General features: G+C 36.7%; 1 protein-coding gene across 1 annotated transcript in view; it reads right to left on the bottom strand.

The window, feature by feature from the left end:
- Positions 1–25,455, bottom strand: part of MAN1A2 (mannosidase alpha class 1A member 2) — a 198,932-nt gene that overhangs the window by 128,346 nt on the left and 45,131 nt on the right. The window contains exons 2-3 of the mRNA XM_027599147.2: positions 22,109–22,364; positions 15,699–15,795 (exon numbers count right to left, since the gene is read on the bottom strand). Coding sequence (XP_027454948.1) covers positions 15,699–15,795; positions 22,109–22,364 — 353 coding nt within the window. The remainder of the gene's footprint in view (positions 1–15,698; positions 15,796–22,108; positions 22,365–25,455) is intronic.

Raw genomic sequence — 25,455 nt, 5'->3', positions numbered from 1 at the left:
AAGAAACATAAAATCTAAACAAACAAAACAGACCAAGAAACAGAGGAAACTGAGAAGTTCTCAAAGAACTACCCACCATAAAAGTATCATACTCTGGAAGTTCCATAGATTTTACTTTAATTTTAAGAACAGTAACTCCTACATAAATTTTTATAGAATACAGAGAGATCTTAAAATCCAATTTATGTTCTGTATACCACTGATGCAAAAATCTCGGTAAGAAAAATAAAACTATCTGATCTCATTTGTGAGCATCATGGAAATATTTGAGTGAAATTGCTGAGCTGTGTGATAAGCTTATGTTTAACTTTACAAAAGACTGACAAACAGCTCTTCAGAGTGTACCATTTTATACACCCAGCAATAATGCAGAAGAGTTCTGGTTGCTCTAGCATCCTTGTCAACATTTGGTATTGCTGCCCTTTTTAATTTTAGACATTCTAATGAGTGTGTGGGATATTGCATTGTGGGTTGAATTTTAATTCTCTGGAAACTGATGTGCTTATTGGCTATTCATAAACTTTCTTTGGTATATGAATCATCTATATATTCTAAATACATTCGTGTGTGTGTACCACAAACATTTTCTCCAAGTCTTGTGGCTGACTTTTCATTTTCTTAATGTCTTTTGGAGAGCAGAAATTTTTAAATTTTATGAAGTCCAATTTATCCATTTTTTCCCTTTTATGGTTTATGCTTTCTGTATTCTAAAAACTCTTACCTCAAAGTCACAAAGATTTTCTCCAAAGCTTTCTACCGAAAGTTTTATACTTCTTGCTTTTACGTTTAGCTCTATGATCCATTTCAAGTTAATTTTTATGTACAATGAAGAGTCAAGGTTTGTCATTTTTCTATATGAATATGTAGCTGATCCAGCATGATTTACTGGAAAGGTATCTTTTTACCCACTGAATTACCCAGGCACCTTTGAATCAACCATGCATGTGCAGTCCTAGTTCTGTGCTTTTCCACTGATCTCTCTGGTTCTAGTAAGACTGTCCTCATTACTGCAGCTTTACAGTACATCTTAAAATCAGGTAATATAAATCCCTCAACTTAGTTCTTCTTTTTAAAAAATTACTCTATTGCACAAGCTTTGCATTTTCATATAGATTTTTGAGTCAGCTTATCAATTTATGCAAAAAGTCATTTTGATTGGGATTTCATTAAATTTAAACATGATTTTTAAGAGAATTGACATCCCCACAGTATTGAGTATTCCAATTATGAACATGGCACCTCTCTTCATTTATTTAAGTCCTTTGAAATTTCTCGATAATCAGTTTTAAGTGTATAGGTTTTGCACATATTTTGTTAAATTCACCCACATACAGTTCCTATTTTCTGATGCTATTGCAAATGATATTATTAAAAAAAATTGCATTGTGACTATTTATTGCTAGTATATAGAAATACAACTTATTTTGGGGTTTTGTTTGTTTTTTAAAAAATTTATTTATTTATTTGACAGAGGGAGAGAGAGAATGCGAGAACGAGCACACAAGCAGGGGGAGCAGCAGAGGGAGAGAGAGAAGCAGGCTTCCCACCGAGCAGGGAGCCTGATGCAGGGCTCGACCCCAGGACCCTGGGATCATGACCTGAGCCAAAGGCAGACGCTTAACGACTGAGCCACCCAGACACCTCAATACAATTTATTTTGTACACTGAACTTGTACCTTATGACCTTACTAAATTTTATTCAATCTAGTACTTGGTTGGTGTTGTCCGGTAGATTCCTTAAGATTTTCTTCATGGACAATCTTACTGACTACAAGACACTTGTACTTCTTCATTTCCAATCTTTATACCTCTTTTGTCTTTTTCTTAGTGTACTGTCTAGGACCTCAACTCCAATCTCACAAAAGTAAGAGCGCAGACATCCTGGCCTAGTTCATAATCTTAGGGAAAACATCTAGTGTTCCAATATTAAGCATGTGGCAAACTTTTTCCATTTGTTTTATTTTGGGGTATCTGTGTGTCTGTGTGTTTTAATGCCTTTCTTTAATCAGGCTCAGGAAGTTCCCTTCTATGCCAGTCACCTGAGAGCTTTTATTGTGGATCAATCTTGAGTATTGTTAAATGCGTTTTCTGCATCTACTGAAATGATCATATATGTGGAATTTAACAAACAAAACAGAGGATCATGGGGGAGAGAAGGAAAAATAAAAGATGACAAAATCAGAGAGGGAGACAAACCATAAGACTCTTAATCACAGGAAACAAGCAGGACTGCTGTAGGGGAGAGAGTCGGGGGATGGGATAACTGCATGACCGTTATTTAGGAGGACACCTTTTATAATGAGCACTGGGTATTATATAAGACTGATGAATCACAGACCTCCAGGTCTGAAACCAATAACAGAGTATATGTTAATTAACTGAATTTAAATAAAAAATAAATTTAAAAAAGGAGTTTAATTCAAAGATGACCAGCGTGAGTTGGTATCTCAGTGTGGTTCTGATTTGTATTTCCCTGATGCCAGGTGATGTTGGGCATTTTTTCATACGTCTGTTGACCATCTGGATAGTTTCTTTGGAAAAATACCTCTTCATGTCTTCATGCCCATTTCTTGATTGGATTATTTGTTTTGGGAGTATTGAGTCTGAGAAGTTCTTTATAGATCTTGGATACTAGCCCTTTATCAGATATGTCATTTGCAAATATCTTTGTCCATTCTGTAGGTTACCTTTTAGTTTTGCTGATTGTTTCCTTTGCTGTGCAAAAGCTTTTTATCTTGATGAAATCCCAATCGTTTATTTTTGCTTTTCTTTCCCATGCCTTTGGAGAAGTTTCTAACAAGAAGTTGCTGTGGCCAAAGTCAAAGAGGTTGCTGCCTGTATTCTACTCCAGGATTTTGATGGATTCCTGTCCCACATTTAGGTCTTTCATTCATTTTGAATTTATCTTTGTGTATGCTGTAAGACAATGGTCCAGTTTCATTCTTCAGCATATGGCTCTCCAATTTTCCCAACAACATTTGTTGAAGAGACTGTCTTTTTTCCATCGGATATTCCTTCCTCTTTTGTCAAAGATTAGTTGGCCATAAAGTTGAGGGTCTATTTCTGGGTTCTGTATACTGTTCCACTGATCTATGTGTCTGTTTTTGTGCCAGTACCATATTGTCTTGATGATTACAGCTTTGTAATAGAGCTTGAAGACCAGCAATGTGATGCCACCAGTTTTGGTTTTCTTTTGCAACATTCGATATATCTGTTAAGTCCATCTGGTCCAGTGTGTCATTGGCTATTCAGGGTCTTTTGTGATTCCATACAAATTTTAAGATTATTTGTTCCAACTCTATGAAAAAAGTTAATAGTATTTTGATAGGGATTGCATTGAATGTATAGATTGCTTTGCGTAGCATAGACATTATTTGTTCTTCCAATCCATAAGCATGGAATGTTTTTCCATTTCTTTGTGTCTTCCTCAATGAGAATTCTATAATTTTCTGAGTACAGATCCTTTGCCTCTTTGGTTTAGTCCTAGGTATCTTATGGTTTTGGGTGCAATTATAAATGGGATCAACTCCTTAATTTCTATTTCTTCTGTCTCATTGTTGGTGTACAGAAATGCAACGGATTTCTGTGCACTGATTTTATATCCTTGCTATATGTGTTCTAGGAATTTTGGGGCGGACTCTTTTGGGTTTTCCACATTGAGTATCATGTCACTTGCTAAGAGAGAGATTTTGACTTCTTTGCTGATTCAGACGCCTTTTATTTCTTTTTCCTGTCTCGACTGCAGAGGCTAGGACTTCTAGTACTATACTGAACAACAGTGGTGAAAGCAGGCATCCCAGCTGTGTTCCTCACCTTAGGAGAAAAGCTCTCAATTTTTCCACATTGAGAATGATAGTCACTGTGGGCTTTTTATAGATGGCTTTTATGATATTGAGGTATGTTCCCTCTATCCCTACACTGTGAAGAGTTTTAATCCAGAAAGGATGCTGTACTTTATCAAATACTTTTTCTGCATCTCTTGAGAGGGTCAGATTGTTCTTGTCCTTTCTTTTATTTATGTAGTGTATCACATTGCTTGATTTGCGGATGTTGAACCACCCTTGCAGCCCAGGAATAAATCCCACTTGGTCATGGTGAATAATCCTTTTAATGTACTGTTGGATCCTATTGGGTAGTATCTTGGTGAGAATTTTTGCATTCATATTCATCAGGGATATGAGTCTGTAATTCTCCTTCTTGGCGGGGTCTTTGGTTTTGGGATCAAGGCAATGCTAGTCTCAGAGAATGAGTCTGGAAGTTTTCCATCCATTTCTAGTTTTTGAAAAAGCTTCAGAAGAATAGGTATTCATTCTTCTTGAAATGTTTGGTAGAATTCCCCTGGGAAACCATCCAACCCTGGACTCTTGTTCGTTGGAAGATTTTTTGATTACTGCTTCAATTTCCTTGCTGGTTGTGGGTCTGTTCAGGTTTTCTATTTCTTCCTGGTTCAGTTTTGGTAGTTTATACATCTCTAGGAATGCATCTGTTTCTTCCAGATTGCCTACTTGTTGGCATATAGTCGCTCATTATATGTTCTTATAATTGTTTGTATTTCTTTGGTGTTGGTTGTGATCTTTCCTCTTTCATTCATGATTTTATTTATTTGGGTCCTTTCTCTTTTTGATAAGTCTGGCCAGGGGTTTATCAAACTTATTAATTCTTTTAAAGAACCAGCTCCTAGTTTTATTGATCTGTTGATCTGTTCTACTGTTCTTTTGGTTTCTATTTCACTGATTTCTGTTCTAATCTTATTAATTCTCTTCTCCTGCTGGGTTTAGGTTTTATTTGCTGTTCTTTCTCCAGCTCCTTTAGGTGTAAGGTTAGCTTGTGTATTTGAGACCTTTCTTGTTTCTTGAGAAAGGCTTGTATTGCTATATACTTTCCTCTTAGGACTGCCTTTGCTGCATCCCAAAGGTTTTGAACAGTTGTGTTTTCATTTTCGTTTGTTTCCATGAAATTTTTTAATTCTTCTTTAATTTCCTGGTTGACCCATTCATTCTTTAGTAGGATGCTCTTTAGCCTCCATGGATTTGAGTTCTTTCCAAATTTCCTCTGTGCTTGAGTTCCAGTTTCAAAGCATTGTGATCAGAAAATATGCAGGGAATGATCCCAATCTTTTGGTACCGGTTGAGACCTGATTTGTTGACCCAGGATGTGATCTATTCTGGAGAACGTTCCATGAGCACTCAAGAAGAATGTGTATTCTGTTGCTTTAGGACGGAACGCTCTGCATGTATCTGTGAAGTCCATCTGGTCCAGTGTGTCATTCAAAGCCCCTGTTCCCTTGATCTTCTGCTTACATGATCTGTCCATTGCAGGGAGGGGGGTATTAAAGTCCCCTACTATTATTTTGTTATTATCAATGAGTTTAATTTTGTTATTAATTGGCTTATATAATTGGCTGCTCCCATGATAGGGGCATAAATATTTAAAATTGTTAGATCTTCTTGTTGGATAGACCCTTTAATTATGATACAGTGTCCTTTCTCATCTTTTATTAGAGTCTTTGGCTTAAAATCTAATTTGTCTGATATAAAGATTGCTACCCCAGCTTTCTTTTGATGTCCATTAGCATGATAAATGGTTTTCCACCCCCTCCTTTCAATCTGGAGGTGTCTTTGGGTCTAAAATGAGTCTCTTGCAGATAGCATATAGATGGGTCTTCCTTTTTTATTGAATCTGATACCCTGTGTCTTTTGATTGGGACATTTAGCTGATTTACATTCAGAGTAAATATTGAAAGATGTGAATTTAGTGCCACTGTATTACCTGTAAAGTCATGGTTTCTGTAGATTATCTCTGTTCCTTTCTGGTCTATTTTACTTTTGGGCTCTGCCTCTGTTTAAAGGATCCCCTTTAATATTTCTTTCAGGGCTGGTTTAGTGATCACAAATTCTTTTAGTTTCTGTTTGTCCTGGATGCTTTTTATCACTTGTTCTATTCTGAATGACATCCTAGCTGGATAAAGTATTCTTGGCTGCATATTTTTCTCATTTAGCACCCTGAATATATCATGCCAGTTCTTTCTGGCCTACCAGGTTTCTGTGGCTAGGTCTGCTGCCAGTCTAATATGTCCACCCTTGTAGGTTATGGACCTCTTTTCCCCCCAAGCTGCTTTCAGGATTTTCTTTGTCTCTGAGATTTGCAAGTTTCATTATTACATGTCAAGGTGTTGACCGATTTTTATTGATTTTGAAGGGGGTTCTCTGTGCCTCTTGGACTTGAATGCCTGTTTCCTTCCCCAGATGAGGGAAGTTCTCTGCTCTAACTTGCTCGGATATACTTTCTGCCTCCCTCTCTTTCTCTCTCTCTCTCTCTTTCCTGTTCTCCTGAGATCCCATTTATTCTAATATTGTTTCGCTTTATGGTATCACTTATGTCTCGATTCTCCCCCTGTGGTCCAGTAGTTGTTTATCTCTCTTCTCGGCTTCTTCATTCTCCATCATTTTGTCTTCTATAGCTCTAATTCTCCCCTCTGCCTCATTTATCCTAGCAGTTAGAGATTCCATTTTTTATTGCATCTCATTAATAGCCTTTTTTATTTTGATTTGGTTAGATTTTAGTTCTTTTATTTCTCCAGAAAGGGATTCTCTAGTGTCTTCTATGCTTTTTTCAAGCCCAGCTAGTATCTTTATAGTCGTTATTCTGGACTCTAGTTCTGACATCTTACTTACATCCATACTGATTAGGTCCCTGGCAGTGAGTACTACCTCTTATTCTCTTTTTTGAGGTAAGTTTTTCCACCTTGTCATTCTGTCCAGAGAGGAATAGATGAACAAGAGAATAAAATACTAAAAGGGCAACAACAACCCCAGAGAAATATACACTAACCAAATCAGAAGAGACCTGAAATGGAAAAATAAATAAAATTTAAAAAAAGAGTGACTATAATCAGACATGTGAATAGAACAGAGCAATAACACTGGATCCTGTGTGTATCCTAGTCTGTTAGAAAACTAGATCCCAAAATTGTAAAGGAAAAAAACATGTATGTACAAGAATACAATTAAATACAATGAAAGGACAGAATGTAAATGTAAAAATGAAAGGTAAAAGACAAATAAAAGAAGGACTATAAACAGAACAGAGCAGTACACTATATCCTGAGTGTATTCTGGTCTGTTTGTCAAAAGAAACTATCATCCCAAAACTGTAAAGAAAGAGAAACACATATATACAAAAATAAAATTAAATAACATTGAAAGGATAGAATGTAACTGTAAAGATAAAAATTTAAAAAGACTAAAAAAAAAGGAAGAAAATATGATCAGACAGGTGACAAGAACAGAGCAATACACTAGATTCTGGGTGTATTTTGGTTTGTTTGTTAGAAGAAACTGCATTCTAAAATTGTAAAGAAAGAAAAACATATATATATACAAAAATAAAATTAAATACAATGAATGAAAAGATAGAATGTAAATTTAAAGATGAAAATTTAAAAAAATTTTAAAAAAAGAGTTGATAAAATAAGAAATTATTTGAAAAAGGAAAGAGAAAAAAATTAAAATTGAAAGCCAAAGAATCATGGGGAAAAAAACATGAATTCTATATACTATTTTCCCCCAGCACTGGAGTTTGACAGTTGTGTGTGACTGGTACACTTGGTCTTGACTGGATGTTCTTTCTGATCTTGCCCATCTGATCAATGCCTATCGCATTGATTCTCAGGTGTCTTTGCCCCAGATGGAACTGCACCACGCTTGCCAGGGGGCCCAGCTAAGGAAGCTGTCAGGATTGTTCTATGTCGCTTTTGTTCCCTGAAGGTTTTCCCGTACTGCTGCAGAGGATGAGAATGAAAATGGAGGCCTCCCAATCTCCAGCCCCAGAGCTGAAAGCTCAGGGCCCCACTCTTCAGCTGCCCTCAGGGAAAAGCAATCACTCCTCTCTCCCTGGTCTCCAGCCACAGTCCGTGCTCACCCAGCCTGTGACCAAGGAGAGTTTCTACCTCAGACACACAAGCCCCATTCACATCCCCAAACCCTGCAGACTCCTGCAGGGTGCACCTGTGCCACTCCTCCCGGGGGATAGAATAGGATCTCACCATAGTTCTGCCACTTGCTGGGCCCCTGCTCTGAGAGCAGTCACCCAACCGTGCAGGGGTTTGTGGTTTATGGCAACACTGAGCTGAAAGCCCACTTCTGAGCTCACCTGATTGCAGCCGGCTTCCCCACTCAGACACCTGAGAGCTCTGCCGCACTCAGGGTCTTTCTGTAACCCCAGGGTTCCTGAGACCACACTGTCCCACCTACGATTCCACCCTGCTTTGCCAACTAAGAGCCTTTCAGGCAGGGATGTCCCCCACTGGAGCAAACTTCTACAAGTTCTGATTTTGCACTCCACTGTTATATCACTTTCCAGTAGCTGGCTTACAGAAGCTCCCTCCCCCCGAGGCTTATCTGCCCATATATCACCTCGGATTCACTTGTCTGCGCCTCCTACCTTGTAGAAGTATCGCTTTTCTATTTGTAGAACTGCAGCAATTCTTTTCTTAGATCTCTGGTTGAGTTCACAGGTGTTCAGAATGATCTGACAGCTATTTAGCTCAACCTGGGACCAGATGAAACTAAGGCCTCCTATTCCCCCTCCGTCTTGGACTACCTATACCACATCTTCTTTATCCATTCATCAATTGATGGAAATTTAGTCTCTTTCCATAATTTGGCTATTGTAAATAATGCTGCTATAAACATCAGGGTTCATGTATCCCTTTAAATTAGTATTTCTGTATCTTTCAGATAATACCTAGCAGTGCAATTGCTGGGTCATAGGGTAGTTCTATTTTTAACTTTTTGAAGACCCTCCATACTGCTTTCCAGAGTGGTTGCACCAGTTTGCATTCCCACCAACGGTGCAGGAAGGTTCCTCAAGGGAAATTTTTAAACATATTGAATTAAATGAAAATTAAAACACAGCATATCAAAATCTTTGGGATATAACTAAAGCAGCACCTCACAGTTAACTTATAGAATTAAATGCTTACACTGGAAAAGAGGATCTCAGATCCATACTCTAAACTTCCACTTAAAGAAATCAGAAAAGAGCTAAATCTACCCGAATCTGTGGAAGAAAGAAAATAATAAAGAACAAAAATCAAAGAAATTGAAAACATAAAGAAAATATAAAAAAGATCAATGAACAGACATTTTTCCAAAGAAGATATATAGATGGCCAGCAGACACATGAAAGGATGCTTAACATCACTTATCATCAGGGAAATGCAAAACAAACCACTATGAGATGATCACCTCACACCTATCAGAATGTTAAAACCAAAGACACAATAAATAACAAGAGCTGGCAAGGATGTGGAGAAAAAGGAACACTCAAGTACCATTAGTGGGAATATAAACTGGTGCACACAACTGTAGAAAACAGTATGAAGATTCCTCAAAAAATTAAAAATGGAATTACTACATGATCCAGTAATTCTGCTACTGGCTATTTACCTAAAGAAAATGAAAACAAATTTAAAAAGATAAATGCACCCCTATGTTTACTGCAGCATTGTTGATAATAGCCAAGACACGGAAGCAACCCAAGTATCCACTGACAGATAAGTGGATTTAAAAAAATGTGATATACATATACAATAGACAATCACTCAGCCATAAAAAAAGAATAAAATCTTGCCATCTGCAACAACATGGATGGATCTAGATGATATAATGCTAAGTGAAATAAGTAAGCCAGAGAAAGACAAATACCGTATGATTTCACTCCTATGTGGAAATTAAGAAACAGAACAAATGAACATGGGGGGAAGAAAAAAAGAGGTAAACCAAGAAACAAACTCTTAACTATAGAGAATGAACTGATGGTTACAGAGGGGAGTTTGGTGGGGGGCAGGTGAAATAGGTGAAGAGGATTAAGAGTACCCTTATAGCGATGAGCACTGAGTAATGTAGAGAATTTCTATATCATTATATTGTACATTTAAAACTAGTATAATACTCTATGTTGATATTACTTGAATAAAAAAAATAAAGTGAACTATGATAAATTATTTTAAAAGATCAATGAAACCAAGCTTCTAGCAGGACTGACAAAGAAAAAACATGGATTACTAATATTATATTATCACTACAGCTGCCACAATCAAAAGATAACAAGGCAATACTCCAAACACTCTACACACATAAAAGCAGTACCTAAGATGAAATAAACCAATTCCTCAAAAAAACACAAACTACCAAAACTTAGAACCCAAAACTAAAGAACGCCGGGGTTAAGGGTGCTGGCTCCCAATGCAGTCAAAAACCCATGTGTAATTTTTTGAATCCCCCAAAATTTAATCATGAATTGCCTACTGTTTACTAGCAGCCTTACTGATAACAAAGAGTTGATTAACACGTATTTTGTATACGTATTATAAACTATATTCTTACAATAAAGTATGCTAAAAAAAATGTTATTAAATCATAAGAAGCTACATGCACCCCAATTGTTTACAGCCCAACTATGGAGAGAGCCCAAATGTCTGTCGACGGATGAATGGATAAAGAAGTTATATATACGTATATATACTATGCACACACACACACACACACACCCACCCACCATAGAATATTACTCAGCCATCAAAAAGAATGAAATTCTGCCATTTGCAATAAGGTGGATGGAGCTAGAGTGTATTATGCTAAGCGAAATAAGTCAGTCACAGTAAGATAAATATTATGATTTCACTCATGTGGAATTTAAGAAACAGATGACTATATGGGAAGGGGAAAAAAAGAAAAAAAAGAGAGGGGAGAAAAACTGTAAAATACTCTTAAACGATAGGGGCACCTGGGTGGTTCAGTCGGTTAAGCATCTGCCTTCAGCTCAGGTCATGATCCCAGGGTCCTGGGATGGAGCCCAGCATAGGGCTCCCGGCTCAGCGGGGAGCCTGCTTCTCCCTCTCTCCCCTGCTCATGCTCTATCTCTTGCTATCTCTCTCTCAAATAAATAAATAAAATCTTAAAAAAGACTCTTAATGATAGAGAACAATCTAAGAGTTGATGAAGGGAGGTGGGTGGGGGATGGGCTAGAGATGGATGATGGGTATTAAGGAGGGCACTTGTGGTGAGCACTGGGTGTTGTATGTAAGTGATGAATCACTGAATTCTACTCATGAAACCAATATTGCACTGTATGTTACCTAACTAGAATTTAAATAAAAATTTGAAAAAAATCATAAGAGAATATATACTACTATACTGTATTTATCAAAAAAACTCACATATAAGTGGACCCATGCAGTTCACAACCATATTGTTCAAGAGTCAATTGTAGATAAACTGATTGGTCCTTACTGCTAGAGAAACTGAATTTACAGATTAAAAACCTCCCAGAAAAAAACTCTCCAGACGCCAATGGCTTCACTGGTGAATTTTACCAACACTAAAGAAGAAAATAAAATCAATGTTAAACAATCTCTTCCAGAAATATGAAGAGCAGAGAATATTTCCAAATTCATTTAATGAGGCCAGCATTACTCTGATATCAAAACAAGACAAAGATAATGCAAAATATAAATGCAAAAATCCTTGACAAAATATTAGAAGTCAAAACCCAGTTAAGTTGGAAATAGCAAAAAGAATTTACACAAACACATACATAGATACATACTGAAAATAAAAGCATACTTCAAAAACCACTGCAAAGTTAGTAACACTCTTTTCCAAAGCAAAATTCTTTCTTTTAAATACAAAGAGACCTATCCATAATAAAACTTTTTATTCTCCAGAATGTCTAAGTAAAAAGAATTCATTCCATGAATTCCACTGTTGGAATAATTAATACCAGTGCTAATTTACATCCAGCAACATTTCCTTCTTTGCATTCACTAGCTACAGGAGTCGGCCTTAACTGGGTAAAACCAAAGGAATATATGCCACCAACCTGGGAACAGCATTTGGTTCGAGGATGGGCACAAAAGCCAGTTAGAGACAAGAAACAGTAAGTCTTTCAATGAAGTTTCTAAGAAACCCAAGTACTCCCTTCCCTACAGTGTTCTCTTTTCTACAGATGTGGTAATATGAACATATAAAGCTTCGAGCTGAGGCAGCCATCCTGCTAAGAAGCCAGTCTGAAGATACCAACACACAGAGGAAAACAGAGGAAAGACATAAAGAAAAAGCTTAGCTGGACTCCAATCTATGCTAGGACTTCACTGAGCTGATTAAATTTCTTTTAGCTTAAGCCATTATGAAATGGGTTTTCTGTTTTCTGCACATAAAGAATCATATAATGCCAAGGGCTAACTATTAGAAGTCAGAGGAACACTGATTTCAGTTACCATTTAAAGGATTTTTTTCATAATTAAAGCTAATAAAATGGAAAAGGACACATTTTAAGTTGTTCTCCATATAATCTCAAATACTACAAGTTTCAATACTCACCTGTACGTTCCTATATGTTCAATACCAGCCTATATGTTCCGTAATAGAGAAGCCAGACTTTTAAACTTAAAGTTCCTTTCAACTCTAAGATTCTGATTCTGTAAAGGCAAACTGAATTTGGGATGTCAAATGAGACACTCAGAACTATCACCCATTGGTTAAACTTCTTCTGTGTAAACAACAAAAAAGTAAAAAAAAAGACTTTTTTTTTTTTAAGCTTCCAAATCATACTCACCAGCAAGAACATGAGATGCAAAAAAGAACAGAATAAGTGGGAAACAAAGTCTTGACCTTTGTTTATTAATCCTTTAATAAACTAATATCTAAAAATATAAAACAAAATAAACAATAAAGGATCCATCCCTAGTTAGCTTATTTGGAGGGAAAGAATTATAACCACTCAAAAATTTTAATAAAAGAATCAAGCACCTAATTTTGATTACTGAAAATTCTATAGATTGCATTTTCACATTTTCTACCATTTCACTAGAATTTTCTTCTCACGATGGATTTTTTCCTGTGTTCTGCTATTAATGTTTTTCTTTCCTTAGAGTCTACTGACACAGTGCGGAATGGCGGTTAGAAAAAGGGACCTTGACACTAGACTGCTGGGATTCAAATCTTGGCTCCATTATTTACTAACTGGGTGACTTTGGGCAAGACAGTTAACCCTAACTGTGCTTCAATTTCCTCATCTATAAAATGGAAACAGTAACCACAGCACCTGCCTCTTAGGGTTGTTTTGAATGCAAAGTAAGTTCATTCACATACATCTCTAAAACCAGCCCTCAGTATCTACTACATTTATCACTTTGCTTGGGCTGCTATAATGAAATATATAGACTAGGAGGCTTAAACAACAGAAATTTATTTTCTCATAGTTCTGGAGGCTGTAAAAGCCCAAATCAAGGTTCCAGATTTTGGTGAAGGCTTGTAGACATCCATCTTCCTATTATGCCCTCATAGGACCTTTTCTTGGTGCATGTGCATGGGGAGAGCAAGCTCTAGTGTCTCTTCCTCTTCTCTTAAGGGCTCCAGCCCTATCAGATTAGGGCCCCACACTTATGACCTCATTTATTAACTCCTAGTCTATCTACATATATAATGACTTAGGGGTTAGAGCTTCAACATATAAATTTATGGGGGGCACAATTCAGTCCACAGCAATATGAACTATACAAATACTATTGAAGTTTCTATTAATGTGCATAAGACTATTGTTCTAAAGGAAAACAGTCTTATTCATAAACCAAATTACAGAATCCCTAACGTTACTGATCTCTTGCCAGACTGGTAGCAAAGAAGGTAAAACTTCTTGTTGATATGTACTTAATTGCTTTCATTTATATGATGATCCCTCTGAAATGGAGGACCACTGGCAAAACCTTGCCTCTGTACCTCGTTAACTCAGAATAAAAGGGCTTATTTTGTAAAGCCTCCCTTTCCAACTCTAACTTCCTTTAACCTTTAGGATCTCACACATAATTCTCAGTTTACCCACGAAATCAACTTAAATGCTGTAATAACCAGCTGGCAAGAACTCACCTGACAATAATTTGAACCTGCCATGCCCCAGTCATCATTCACCAACCTAACCAAAGAGTAATCTACAAAGTTTACATTTGAAGAAGTCTGACAAAATTACCACAAATTAAAACCACCTTTCATTAAAAAAAAAAGCTATTGTTTTTAAATAGAAAAAAAATTAAGTCAAAACTTCTCCATTAGGATTCTAACAAAACATTCAGTTAAGAAAGAAATATCCCTTTTGCTTGCTGAAATAGTTACCTAAAGACTCATTTATATTCTGAATTTAAATTCAGCAAACAACCCTTCCTTAGACAGTCACTGCAATGATTAAATGAAATAATGTATGTTATTTACCTACTACCTTGCTCAGGACCCATACCTCTTTGATAAATATTAATATAGTAGATGTTCTGAGAAATAAGGTTTAAAAAAACAAGTAGAAAATTAACATCCAACTCTTATTTTCAGTACACATTTATACTCCAATCCTTTAAAAAGACTCACAAGTTTACCACTGAGTTTAATATAAAGAAATATTTACTTGAAGAGAGGATCTAATTTTAATTAATCATTAAATATAAATTTTCCTGCACTAATGTCTCATAATGGGGCATCCACAAAGCAATGGGAACTTTTCTATCTGTAACCTCTACTGAGGAAACATGCTTTATTTCATTAAGTGATAGACACTAACTTAATATTGTATTAAGTTAGTGATAGACAGTAACTTAAATATTGTATTAAAAGATCTCTAGTGTCTTTGATTACCTAAAGGAAAATTATCCCTCCATCCCAACATCTCTCAAACCTGGGAGAAATGATCTTTTCAGTCACTTTATTTTTTACAAAAAATAACCAAGCAATAAACAAATTATAAGAGAAATCATAGTATTAGAAAAATTCTTCCAAATATCACAAAGAAAAATGTTATTAAGATTACTGTGGTGGCACATTATAATTAGTAAAGATAACTACACTGCACAAAGCTAGTATGTGTGCCTTCTTACCCCATTAATATTTTCTTGCCTTCACATATCATTACTTAAAAGATATTCATCACATCAAGAAAAATTGAGAATGGGGGAAGGAGGTGAAGTCGATAAAGAACAGCTTGATAATTCTCAAGATTTGTCCTTGGGTTAAGTAAAAGTTAAGTAAATTAACTTACTTTTTTAAACTGAGTTTACCAAGTGGAGTCAAGTCAGGAGAGGTAGAAAGTTAGAGCAAACTAAGGTGAACACAGCTCTTCCCCAGACCTCCATCCACACACACATTAATCCTTCCCTTGGAACTGTGAATGTACAACATAACCCACTCACCTTACCAACGAAATCACCCTGGGCATGTAACTTTTTTATACATACATAACACTACTGCTTTCTTTTGCATCCCCTCCTCCTATACAATATGAGCAGTATCAGAACTACGTTTGAAGAAAAATTACAAATAGGTACTGGATTTCTCTGATACTAAAGAAAAAAATGCAGAAAAAGCTTCAAAATACTCAGATAAATGACTATAACATCTGTGTGTGTGTGTGTGTGTGTGTATACACATAGAAAATCTACCACATCATCTGTATACTCCAAAGCAACTATCACTAAATCTTGACTGAAACTTGCAAAAAAAAGAAACAAAGTACATGTTATACACTTATTATAATTCAAATTATTGTTACATAGAAATACTCAGATTTTATAAAGTACTTAAAAAGTTAGATTCTGTTTTAAAGATGGCCGTAGAAAACGGATATAGTAGTGGATATATAATTAGAAGTAAACTTACCAAATATATTAGTGGAGTGCCCTTTCCTTGCAATAGGTCTGAGTTCATTATGTCCCCATCCATATATCCTATAATTATCCCAGGCATGTTTCATCATCTGAGAAAGGAAAAATTATAATCCATCAATTTACATTACTCACAGACTGTTATTTCATCTATCTAGATCATATCACTACTGCCTTGCCCACTCTCCTGTATCTCCGACGTTAGGATACTATTCTATTAACATTTGTACCAGTGTGATTAACACACATAACCATGTTTAACCTCAGTCTACACAACAGAAAAAAAAAAAACTTGGCCTGCAGGCTATATTTTGCCAACCCCTGACCTAAACAAAGTGACTAGGTAGGTATGATTCAAGTAGCAGCAATCAAGTCCCTTTATGGATAGATGAAGGGACTCTCTCAATTTGCAATCTCAAGGTCTATGTAATATATCATCTTGGAGCTGATGGGGGCTAACGCTCCCCCAACATGGAGAAACTAAACAACAAAAGAACAAGGGTGCATATTATTAACAAGATCTAAGATGTGGACTTAGCCAAGCCAAGCTTGACGCCCTACTTTAGAGCCACTAAGCTAATAAATATTTTTTCTATCAACTAGTTTGAACTGCACTTCTTACAACCCAAGAAGCTCCAAGCTACACAAAGCAGAGTATTTAATTACATAACAGTTGAATTATTTAATAGTGGACTGTGGTATATAAAAAATCTATTCAATTAACAGTATACTATTCATTAAAATATTCCTCAACTTGTTTTTTTGCAGTTTGCATCATTCAGACACCAAAACCAGACAAAGACATTACAAGGAAACTGAAAACCAATATACCTCAAAAACACAGATTCAAAATTCCTTAACAAAAATTAGCAATAGAGAGAGGATACTGTATAATGATCAAGTACAGTTTAACCTAGGAATAGAAGATTAATTTAACAAACACTAATCAATATAATTCAGAATAATATAAAGGGAAAAACATCATACAATCATTTTTATAGAGGTAGACAAAGCACCTGACAAGATTCAACACCCATTCATGATAAAAACCCTCAGTAAACTACAAGGAAACATCTAAAACCTAAAAAAGGGGATCTTCAAAAAACTTACAGCTAACATCATATTTAATGGAAAAAGACTAAATGCTTAACCCCTAAAGTTGAGATCAAGTATGTCCATTCTCACCACCTATTTTCAACAACGTACTGGAAGTCCTAGCCAGTGTAACGATACAAGAAAAAGAAATAAAAGGCATAAAAATCAAAAAGGAAAAGTACCTCTATTCACATTACTATGTATAAGGAGAATCCTAAGCAATCTATAAAGAAAAATCCTAAGAATTAGTAAATGATTTCAATAAAGTAACAGGGAAACAAGTTCAGAAAACTAAAATCAAATATATTTCTATATGCTAGTAATAAACAATAGAAATGGAAATTAAAAAATAATTCCATTTATATTAGCTTCAAACATGAAATATTTCAGAATAAATTAATATGTACAAGAATTATATACTGAGAAATATAAAACACTGCTGAGAAATCAAAGAAAACCTAAGTAAGTGGAAACATGTAACATGTTCATGGAACACTGAATATTGTTAATAATTCTTCCCAATTCATTTACAGATTTAGTAAAATCCCAAACTCCAGCAACCTTCTATTTTCATAAAGAAGCTAATTCTAGAAAGGCAAAGGACCCAAAAATGCCAAAACAATTTTTAAAAAGAACAAAGCTGGAAGATTTAACCTGATGTCATAGCTTACTATAAGTTAAAGTATTCAATACAGTGTGTCCTATTGGCAGTAAGGGTTACAGAATAGGCATGAGTCCACAAAGAGGCTCAACACCTACAGATTTTGTCATTTGATTTTGAATAAAAGTGCCAAGGTAATTCAATAAGAAAAGGATAATATTTTCAACAAATGATGCTGAAACAACTAGAAAGCCCTATGGGCAAAAACTGAAGCACAGCCCTTACTTCAGACAATAAAAAAAAATTAACTGGCAACAGATCACAGACTGAAATGTCAAAATTAAAACTAAATCATGTGCCCACACACATACTTGTACACAACTGTTCACAGCAACTTTATTCATTATAGCCAAAAACTGGAACAAATGTTGAACAAGTGTTCAACAGGTGAATAAATAAAACAAGTTATGGTATACCCATACAATGGAATACTATTAAGAAAAAAATGACCTTTGTGTGCAATCCACATAGATGAATCTCAAAAAAATTATGCTGAGCAAAAGCCCAGAAACAAAATATCACACACTTTCATACTTTATGATTCCATTTGACTGAAGCTCTGAAAAAGACAAACTTCATCTATAATGACTAAAAGTAGATCAGTAGTTGCCTGGGACCAAGGAATTGGGTGGACTGACCAGAGTGGGGCACAAGAAAAACGTTTGAGATTATAAACATCTTGATAATAGTTGTTATGCAGGTATGTACATCTGTCAAAACCCATCGACAAGCAGTACTCTTAAAAGAGGTACAATTTATTTTATACATATCATGTCTCAAAAAGCTCAATTTTTTTTAAAGATTTTATTTATCTGGCAGAGAGAGAGAGAGAGAGAGAGCACAAGCAGGGGGAGAGGCAGGCAGAGAGAAAGGGAGAAGCAGGTTCCCGGCTGAGCAGAGAGCCCTACATGGGACTCGATCCCAGGACCCTGGGATCATGACATGACCCGGGCTAAAGGCAGCTGTTTAACCAACTAAGCTACCCAGGTGCCCTTCACCTGTTCTTCTATTTATCACTATATCTTGAAATAGAGTTTATAGTGCTATTTCTTGATTTTTAAAAAAAGGTTTAGGTATGTACTATATTCCCCTATAGTTAAGATAATTTAGCTCTTTTATAGCACTACCTCCACATACACTTCCCCACATATATTTCCCTGGCCCACATCCTCCCGATGTAATTAACAACAAGTTTTTCTTATAATTATATTACTTTATGCAACTTTTGTTTTTCCTGCTTTTAATTACTTGTCTGAGGGCTTGGGTTTTTTTGTTTACTTAGGTTTTTAATGGAACAATTCTGAATTTACTTCCAAATTGTACTTGAGCTTCAAAAACTTGTCTCAGTATAATCAAACACATCAGATAAACTATCAGTTCCATTTTATCCTGATATAAACTTCCTGAAGCTATCCCTCCTGCTCTGACCTCGACTTCTGTTCTCTCTGCCTGAAGCACAGCAGTCACCCTGCTGAGTCCCTTATTCAGAGTCCCGAGAATGCCCTTCCTTTCTCTCTCTAGTGACAGATCCCTTGTTGCCAAAATGTCTTCTCTTCCTATTTTTGTGCTGAAGCATAGCTTCCAGTAGCAATCTGAGAAAATGACTAAATTTACCCTCAGATTTGATTCACAATTTGGCTGAATATATAATTCTTTCTAAGCCATTGCTCCACTCTCTTCCAGTTTCCAATATTATGGTTGAGGAATCTGAGATGCCATTATATACAATCCTCTTTTGAGTGGAAACTTTTTTTTCCTCTCTAAATTTTTAGGCTCTGTTTTTGAATGTCTATTTTTCTAAAATTTCAGGAGTCTTTCTTTTCCCTTTTTTTTTTTTGGCTCATTGTTGGTGGGTTCTTTTCAATCTGTAAACTCACATTCTTTAGGTTTAGCCAATTTTCTTAAATTGATTTCTTCTCTATTTTCCTCATCTAATCACTTGTTAGATGTTCCTGACTGATCTTACTTTCTTGTTTGCTCATCTCTTTGTTCTACTGAGAGATTTGCTCAATTTTATCTTCCAACTCTTTTACTGAATTTTAAAATTCTATATTTTTTAATTTCTAAGAGCTCCTTCATATTCTGCAAATGTTCCTTTTCATAGCTTACTGTTCTCATTTTATGAGTTCCATTTTTTGTCACTCCAATGATGTTAATTCTTTTTTGTTATTTTTTTGTCCTCCCTGGTTTCTGTATTCTCTGAATTCCTGAATCCTTCATCTGTTTTGCTCTCTAGTGTGAGAAACTTTCCTGAAACACCTGGTGGTCTTTGGTTTGTTCTTCACGTAAGAGGGAAGCACTTACAAGATAATTAAATGCTGCCAGTGAATGAGCAAAACATGAATTGAGCCTCATTTTAGGGAGCACAGGTGAAACCCAGGGGTTTTCACTGAGGAACAGTGCAGGTCTCTTTTCTTGGGCCAGTCTCACTGGAGAGAAGTCCTCCCATCTTCCACTTATTGAATATAAAAACCTGGCTGCCGGAATTCTGAGAGCTGAGCAGGAGAAAACAGTCTCAATATTCAGAACACTTTTCACTTAATTCCCTCCACCTTAACCACCTTTTTTGTGTTTTCCCTCAGCCATAACTGGTATTCCCCAAATCCAGACCTCCTTTAATTTATCCCTCCAAAAGGTACACTTTAGTCTTCTGTTGGGGAAAGGAAGGCAGCAGCTAGGATGCCTAAGCTGGAGAACTGGGGATCTAGGAGTTAAGAGCACTTTTTAAAATTTTCAAATAATCCCTTTCCAACTTCATTTTATACCCCTGCCTTCAGAAGTAAACAATGTCTCTAATTCTTCAAACTTTCAGGTATCCTTCAGTTCACATCACCTTGCCTCTTGTTAGTTTCTTCCCCTATGAGCTTAAGTTTCAACTTTCTCTGCGTACTAAGCCAGGGGCCATAATGTTTAATAGGAGCCTATACAGGAGGCCTTAATATGTTTTGTGTTGACTTGTAAGAACACTGGATATTATGGTGTGCTCTAAAGGGTTAACTCACCAGGTCTGGGTTGTCCAAATCCTATACATCCCAAAGAAAGATTTGGCCTGTGCCAGACTCCTGGAAAATAACCATTATTTTCTTATTATCTTATTATCTTATTATCCTGCCTTTTGGAGTATCTTCATTTAAGTGTAGCCTTGGGCCATGTCAGACAGTTTACCCATACAATGTGATTTATGGTGGGGGCCTTGGGCCACATGGTATCAGCCTGACCTTTAGAGGCGTTAGAGAACTAAAGTCAGCCAGTCCTCCATAATGAACCTCAAATAGAAACCCTGGACACCGGGGCTCAGGGGAACTTCCCTGGTTGGCCATACTTCCTTACCACACATCACTGCTGGGAGAGTTAAGCACTGTCCATACCACTGCAGTGGAAGAGGACAGCTAGAAACTTGCATCTGGTGTCTCCTGGACTCCGTCGTATGGGCCTTTTCTATTACTAATTTTAATCCGTATGCTACTGCTGTAATAAACCAAAACCATGAATACAACAGCTTTGCCGAGTTCTGGGAATACTTCTAGCAAATCACTGAGGCTGTGGGTGGTCTTGGGAGTCCCCTAAACACACACTGTTACTGGAACTGTTATGTACATAAGAAGGTATTTCAATAAATTCTAATGACATCTAAAAAATAGCAGGTCAGTCATCTCAAAAAAAAAAAAAATCTATCAGAGTTTTCCCAATATGGTCCAAAGAAAGTGCCTTTGGCAGCCAGCACAGAAAAGAGTCTCCAGAGCTAAGGTAACATCAGAGTACAGCTCTATTTTGATTCCATCAAGGTCAAGGTCTCACAATAATTCGTAAGGCCAAGCTTAAAGTACCTGCTAAATCTTTCATATTCATTACTAGAATATATCCAAATAGATATTTAACTATTTGAACTAAACTTCCGTCTTATTTTATGATAAACAATCCTTTTGAAATATTGTTGATACTGTTACAACCTGACAAAATCTTTTTCTTCACAGGCAGTACAATGGCAAACTCTACCAAAAATCAGCAGGAGTTCTAATTAACAAAACTTAACTGTAATATTCACTAAATTCCCCCCCCACACACACACACACTGGCATTCTCTTTATCTCCAAATAATTCCTAGAATAACAAATTGAAAGACTTCTGAGACTAAACAATTTAAAGAATTCTGAGGTCAATTGTTCCCCATTCTTCAATCCTTTGAGACTCTGGAAGATATCTGCAATATGGGTGAAGGGTTTCATGACCTAGTCTTTAACAGATGGCAGATACAATGCTAATTCTTCAGAGGCATGTTTATGAGGAGATTTGCATAGTATCTAGCAGAGTCCCTTGTAACTAAACACTTCAGAAATTTCTTATTCAATGATAAATTATTTACAGATCTATTGTACATTATTTATAAAATGTTGGATATCAAAAGCTCTCTCAACAGAGTGGTATAATGATGCAAACAACATTATATCAAAATTTTAAGTGTCCAATAATTATACTATAATCCATATTAAGAAAGTTCTAGCCCTTATTGCCAACTTGGAATCTGAACTATGACCATGACCCCAAAACAAACAAGAACAAAGTATGACATCACAGATGATACAAATGCATATATATTTAAATCCAGTCAAATACCAAAACCACTCCACATCATAAATCTGTTTTATTACCTCTTTAATTTTTTCCCTTTTCTTTCTTATGTCATTATCTTCTGGGTCTCCACCATTTATTCCTATTAGATTTGGTATAGGGACTGGCGGCAGTGGCTTCTTCTCTTTTGTCTTCATCTCTTGGACTACCTTATTTTTCTCTGTCTGAATTTCTGCTCGAATTTCCTCCCTCGACTTTTTTAATTTTTCTTTTGCTTCTTCCAGGGCCTTCTCATGATCAGCTCGAATTTTATTTCTCAAACGTTCCTCTTCTTCCCTATAAGAGGAGAATAAAAAAAGACTGGTAAGAATGATCCTTAAGAACCTCAATCTTTGAACATAAAATTTAAAGTTTCCTCCACCAAACCCTAATAGATGTTTTCTACTCTGGCCATTAAAAGGTAAGGATGATCTGTGAGAGAGACTCAGATCTATCTGCCCAAATAGGATAAATATAACTTGGTATGAGCCCTGGATGCTGAAGACCAAACACTTTACAAGGTGGAAGAAGAGGGAACCGAGAAAGTAAGTTATAATTGCAGGACCCAGTGAGAACAGATAAAAGAGCAATCAGTAACTTATCAGAAGACAAATGAGAAAGAAGAGGGGGAAAGAAAAGGGAAGGGGAAAAAGAAAGCAACCAGAGAGAAAACTTGATGGGGGAAAGAAAATTAAAAATAGAATTAAGTATGGGGAGGGTACAAAAATATAAATATAGGGTCAAGGAAAGAGATAAGTGGAAAAGAGAAGAGCTAGGGAAATTTTTCATTTATTATACAGTACATGATACGCTTCCAAAACTTTTACATTTTGAAAATACTATAGATCTTAAAACTCAACAATTCCCAACTACTGTAGGAATTGTTTAAGAGAGTACTTAAAACTCTCTTGAACCCTTGTTAAAAATATAGATTCCAATTCAGTAAGTCTGTATGAAACCCACAACTGTGTATTATGAAGAGCTCCTCTGATGAATTCTGGTATGCACACAGGTTTGGACACCACTACTGCAGTGGACACCTACTGGGTTTTCTACCCTGGCCTACTTTTGTGAGAGTTCAATCTTCTCTCCACTTCTACCCCAATCCACGTGAATGAATACAGGAGTGGTAGTTACTATTTTCCACATCAGCCAATGATGACTGCTCTAAGGGTAAATATCTAACTCAGTAGTCACCAGAGTTACCTTTCCAGAAATTTAATTCAAACTCTGCAGACAGCTGGACCTATAACATTGCTGGTGGGAACAGAAAAATGGTACAGCCACTCTGGAAAAGGTCAGCAGTTTCTTAAGAAATTCAACATGCAACTATCACAAAATTCAGCAACTGCACTGGACATTTATCCCGGAGGAGTGAAGACTTATGTTCACACAAAAACCTATACATAAGCCCAACACAAAAGGACAAGTACTGTATGATTCCACTTCAATGAGATACTTAGGAAACCAAAATCCATAGAAAGTAGAATGGTGGCTGCCAGAGGATGGGGGAAGAAAGGGAAATGGGAAGTTATTCTTTAATGGGTAGAGTTTCAGTTTTGCAAGAAGAGTTCTGGAGATGGTTACACACACAATATGAGTGCATTTAATACCAATGCACTGTACACTTAAAAATAGTTAGTGATAAATGTTATATGTATTTTACCACAATTTCTAAGAATTGGAGAAAAAATCCCATACAAAAATGTTTATAACTTTACCCATAATAGGCAAAAACTGGAAACAACCCAAGGGTCCTTCAACAAGTAAATAAACAAACCACTGTTTATACTGTGGCCTAGCCACACTATGGAATACTACTAGCAGTAAAAAGAAACTATTCATACACGCTTGAATGAATTTCAAAGATATTACTATGTGAGTGAAAGAAGCCAATCTCATAAGGTTACATTCCACATTTTCCTTTTACGTGACATTCTCAAAAAGACAAAAATATAAGAATGGTGAGTAGATCAGGGGTTGCCAGGAGTTATGGATGGGGGAGGGGTTAACTATAAAGGAATAACAGACGAAAATTGGGGGGATGAAAGCATTGTTATGTAACCTAATTATAGTGATTATGGGAATATGTACATGTGTTTAAAAATCACAGAATATCAAGAGAAAAATATCAATTTTCCGTCTAATATTAAAAATAAAATGTTATTTATTTTTTTTAAAGACTTTATTTATTTAGTTGACAGAGAAAGACACAGCAAAGAGAGGGAACACAAGCAAGGGGAGTGGGAGAAGGAGAAGCAGGCTTTCCGCTGAGCAGGGAGCTCAGTGCGGGGCTCTATCCCAAGACCCTGGGATCATGACCTGAGCCGAAGGCAGACACTTAATGACTGAACCACCCAGGCGCCCCTAAAAATAAAATGTTAAATGTTTAGAAAAAATACTGGATTGCTAGCAGTAAGAAGGGGCTGATGAGGGAAACAGGAGAGAATGCAACAGAGACATTCAGGACAAACACAGGGGCACTTGAGGGTAGGAAGAAAGAATCCATGGGGCCTCCAGACAGACTGGAGGTGGGAAGAATGCAGCAAGGAGAAGCCAAGGTTGTCCCCTGAGCGAATTCATGAGCAATTCTGGGCTGATCTGTTCAGAAGACTCAGGCAAAAGAGGGCATCATCAGCCTTCCAGCCCCCTTCCTTCTCCTTCCCAACAGAGAAACACTGTGCCTAGCCCAGGAATAATTAATGTGTCTATGTCAACCAAGTCTTTCTCAAATGCCCCTGCAGCTAGGGGTGATCCATAACCCTATTCCAACCAAAGAGACAAAGGAGGGCTACTAGGAAATATTTTCCTTTTGGGATTAAAAAATGGAAAGACCCATTTGAGAAAAGGGCCTGTTAGCTACTAAGACCAAACCTATCCAAATACCTACTCCTGTCTTCAGCTGTGGTTGCGATGCCTAAAGCTGCGACGGCCATTTTGCAGACAAAAGGCCTGTGGATAAATGGCCAACATGGTTCAGGAAAGAAAAGAAAGCCGTAAAGTGCTGCTGATATCGTTAGGTTGCTACCAGGGCCTTCAACTGCCAGTCCCCACATTTCGGACTCTGTGGAGCTGAACCAGTTAGGTGTTCTGTCACTTCCAAATAAGAATGTTCCCAACTCACTCACTCAGCGAGCAAACAATGCACACAGAGTGAGGAAAGCAGAAGGCCTGGGACTAAGTTCCAAAGAAGAGTAACATCAAACAGGAACGACTGGTTCTTTCAAGGGCGATTTCTGTCCTGATGATGACTGGGAGAGTCTCCACCGGGAACCATGCTTTCCCCTTCTAGCTGCAAGCATCATGCTACCACTGAACGGCACATGGAAGCCCCTACCATGTTTGCAATGGCTCATCTGTGCCATCACTGTGAAAGCATCCTCACCCA

Source organism: Zalophus californianus, chromosome 4 (genome assembly GCF_009762305.2).
Source record: "Zalophus californianus isolate mZalCal1 chromosome 4, mZalCal1.pri.v2, whole genome shotgun sequence".
In the NCBI taxonomy this organism is placed as follows: Eukaryota; Metazoa; Chordata; class Mammalia; order Carnivora; family Otariidae; genus Zalophus; species Zalophus californianus.
The sequence above is the reverse complement of the archived record's forward strand: the minus strand, read 5'-3'. Positions and strand labels throughout refer to the sequence as shown.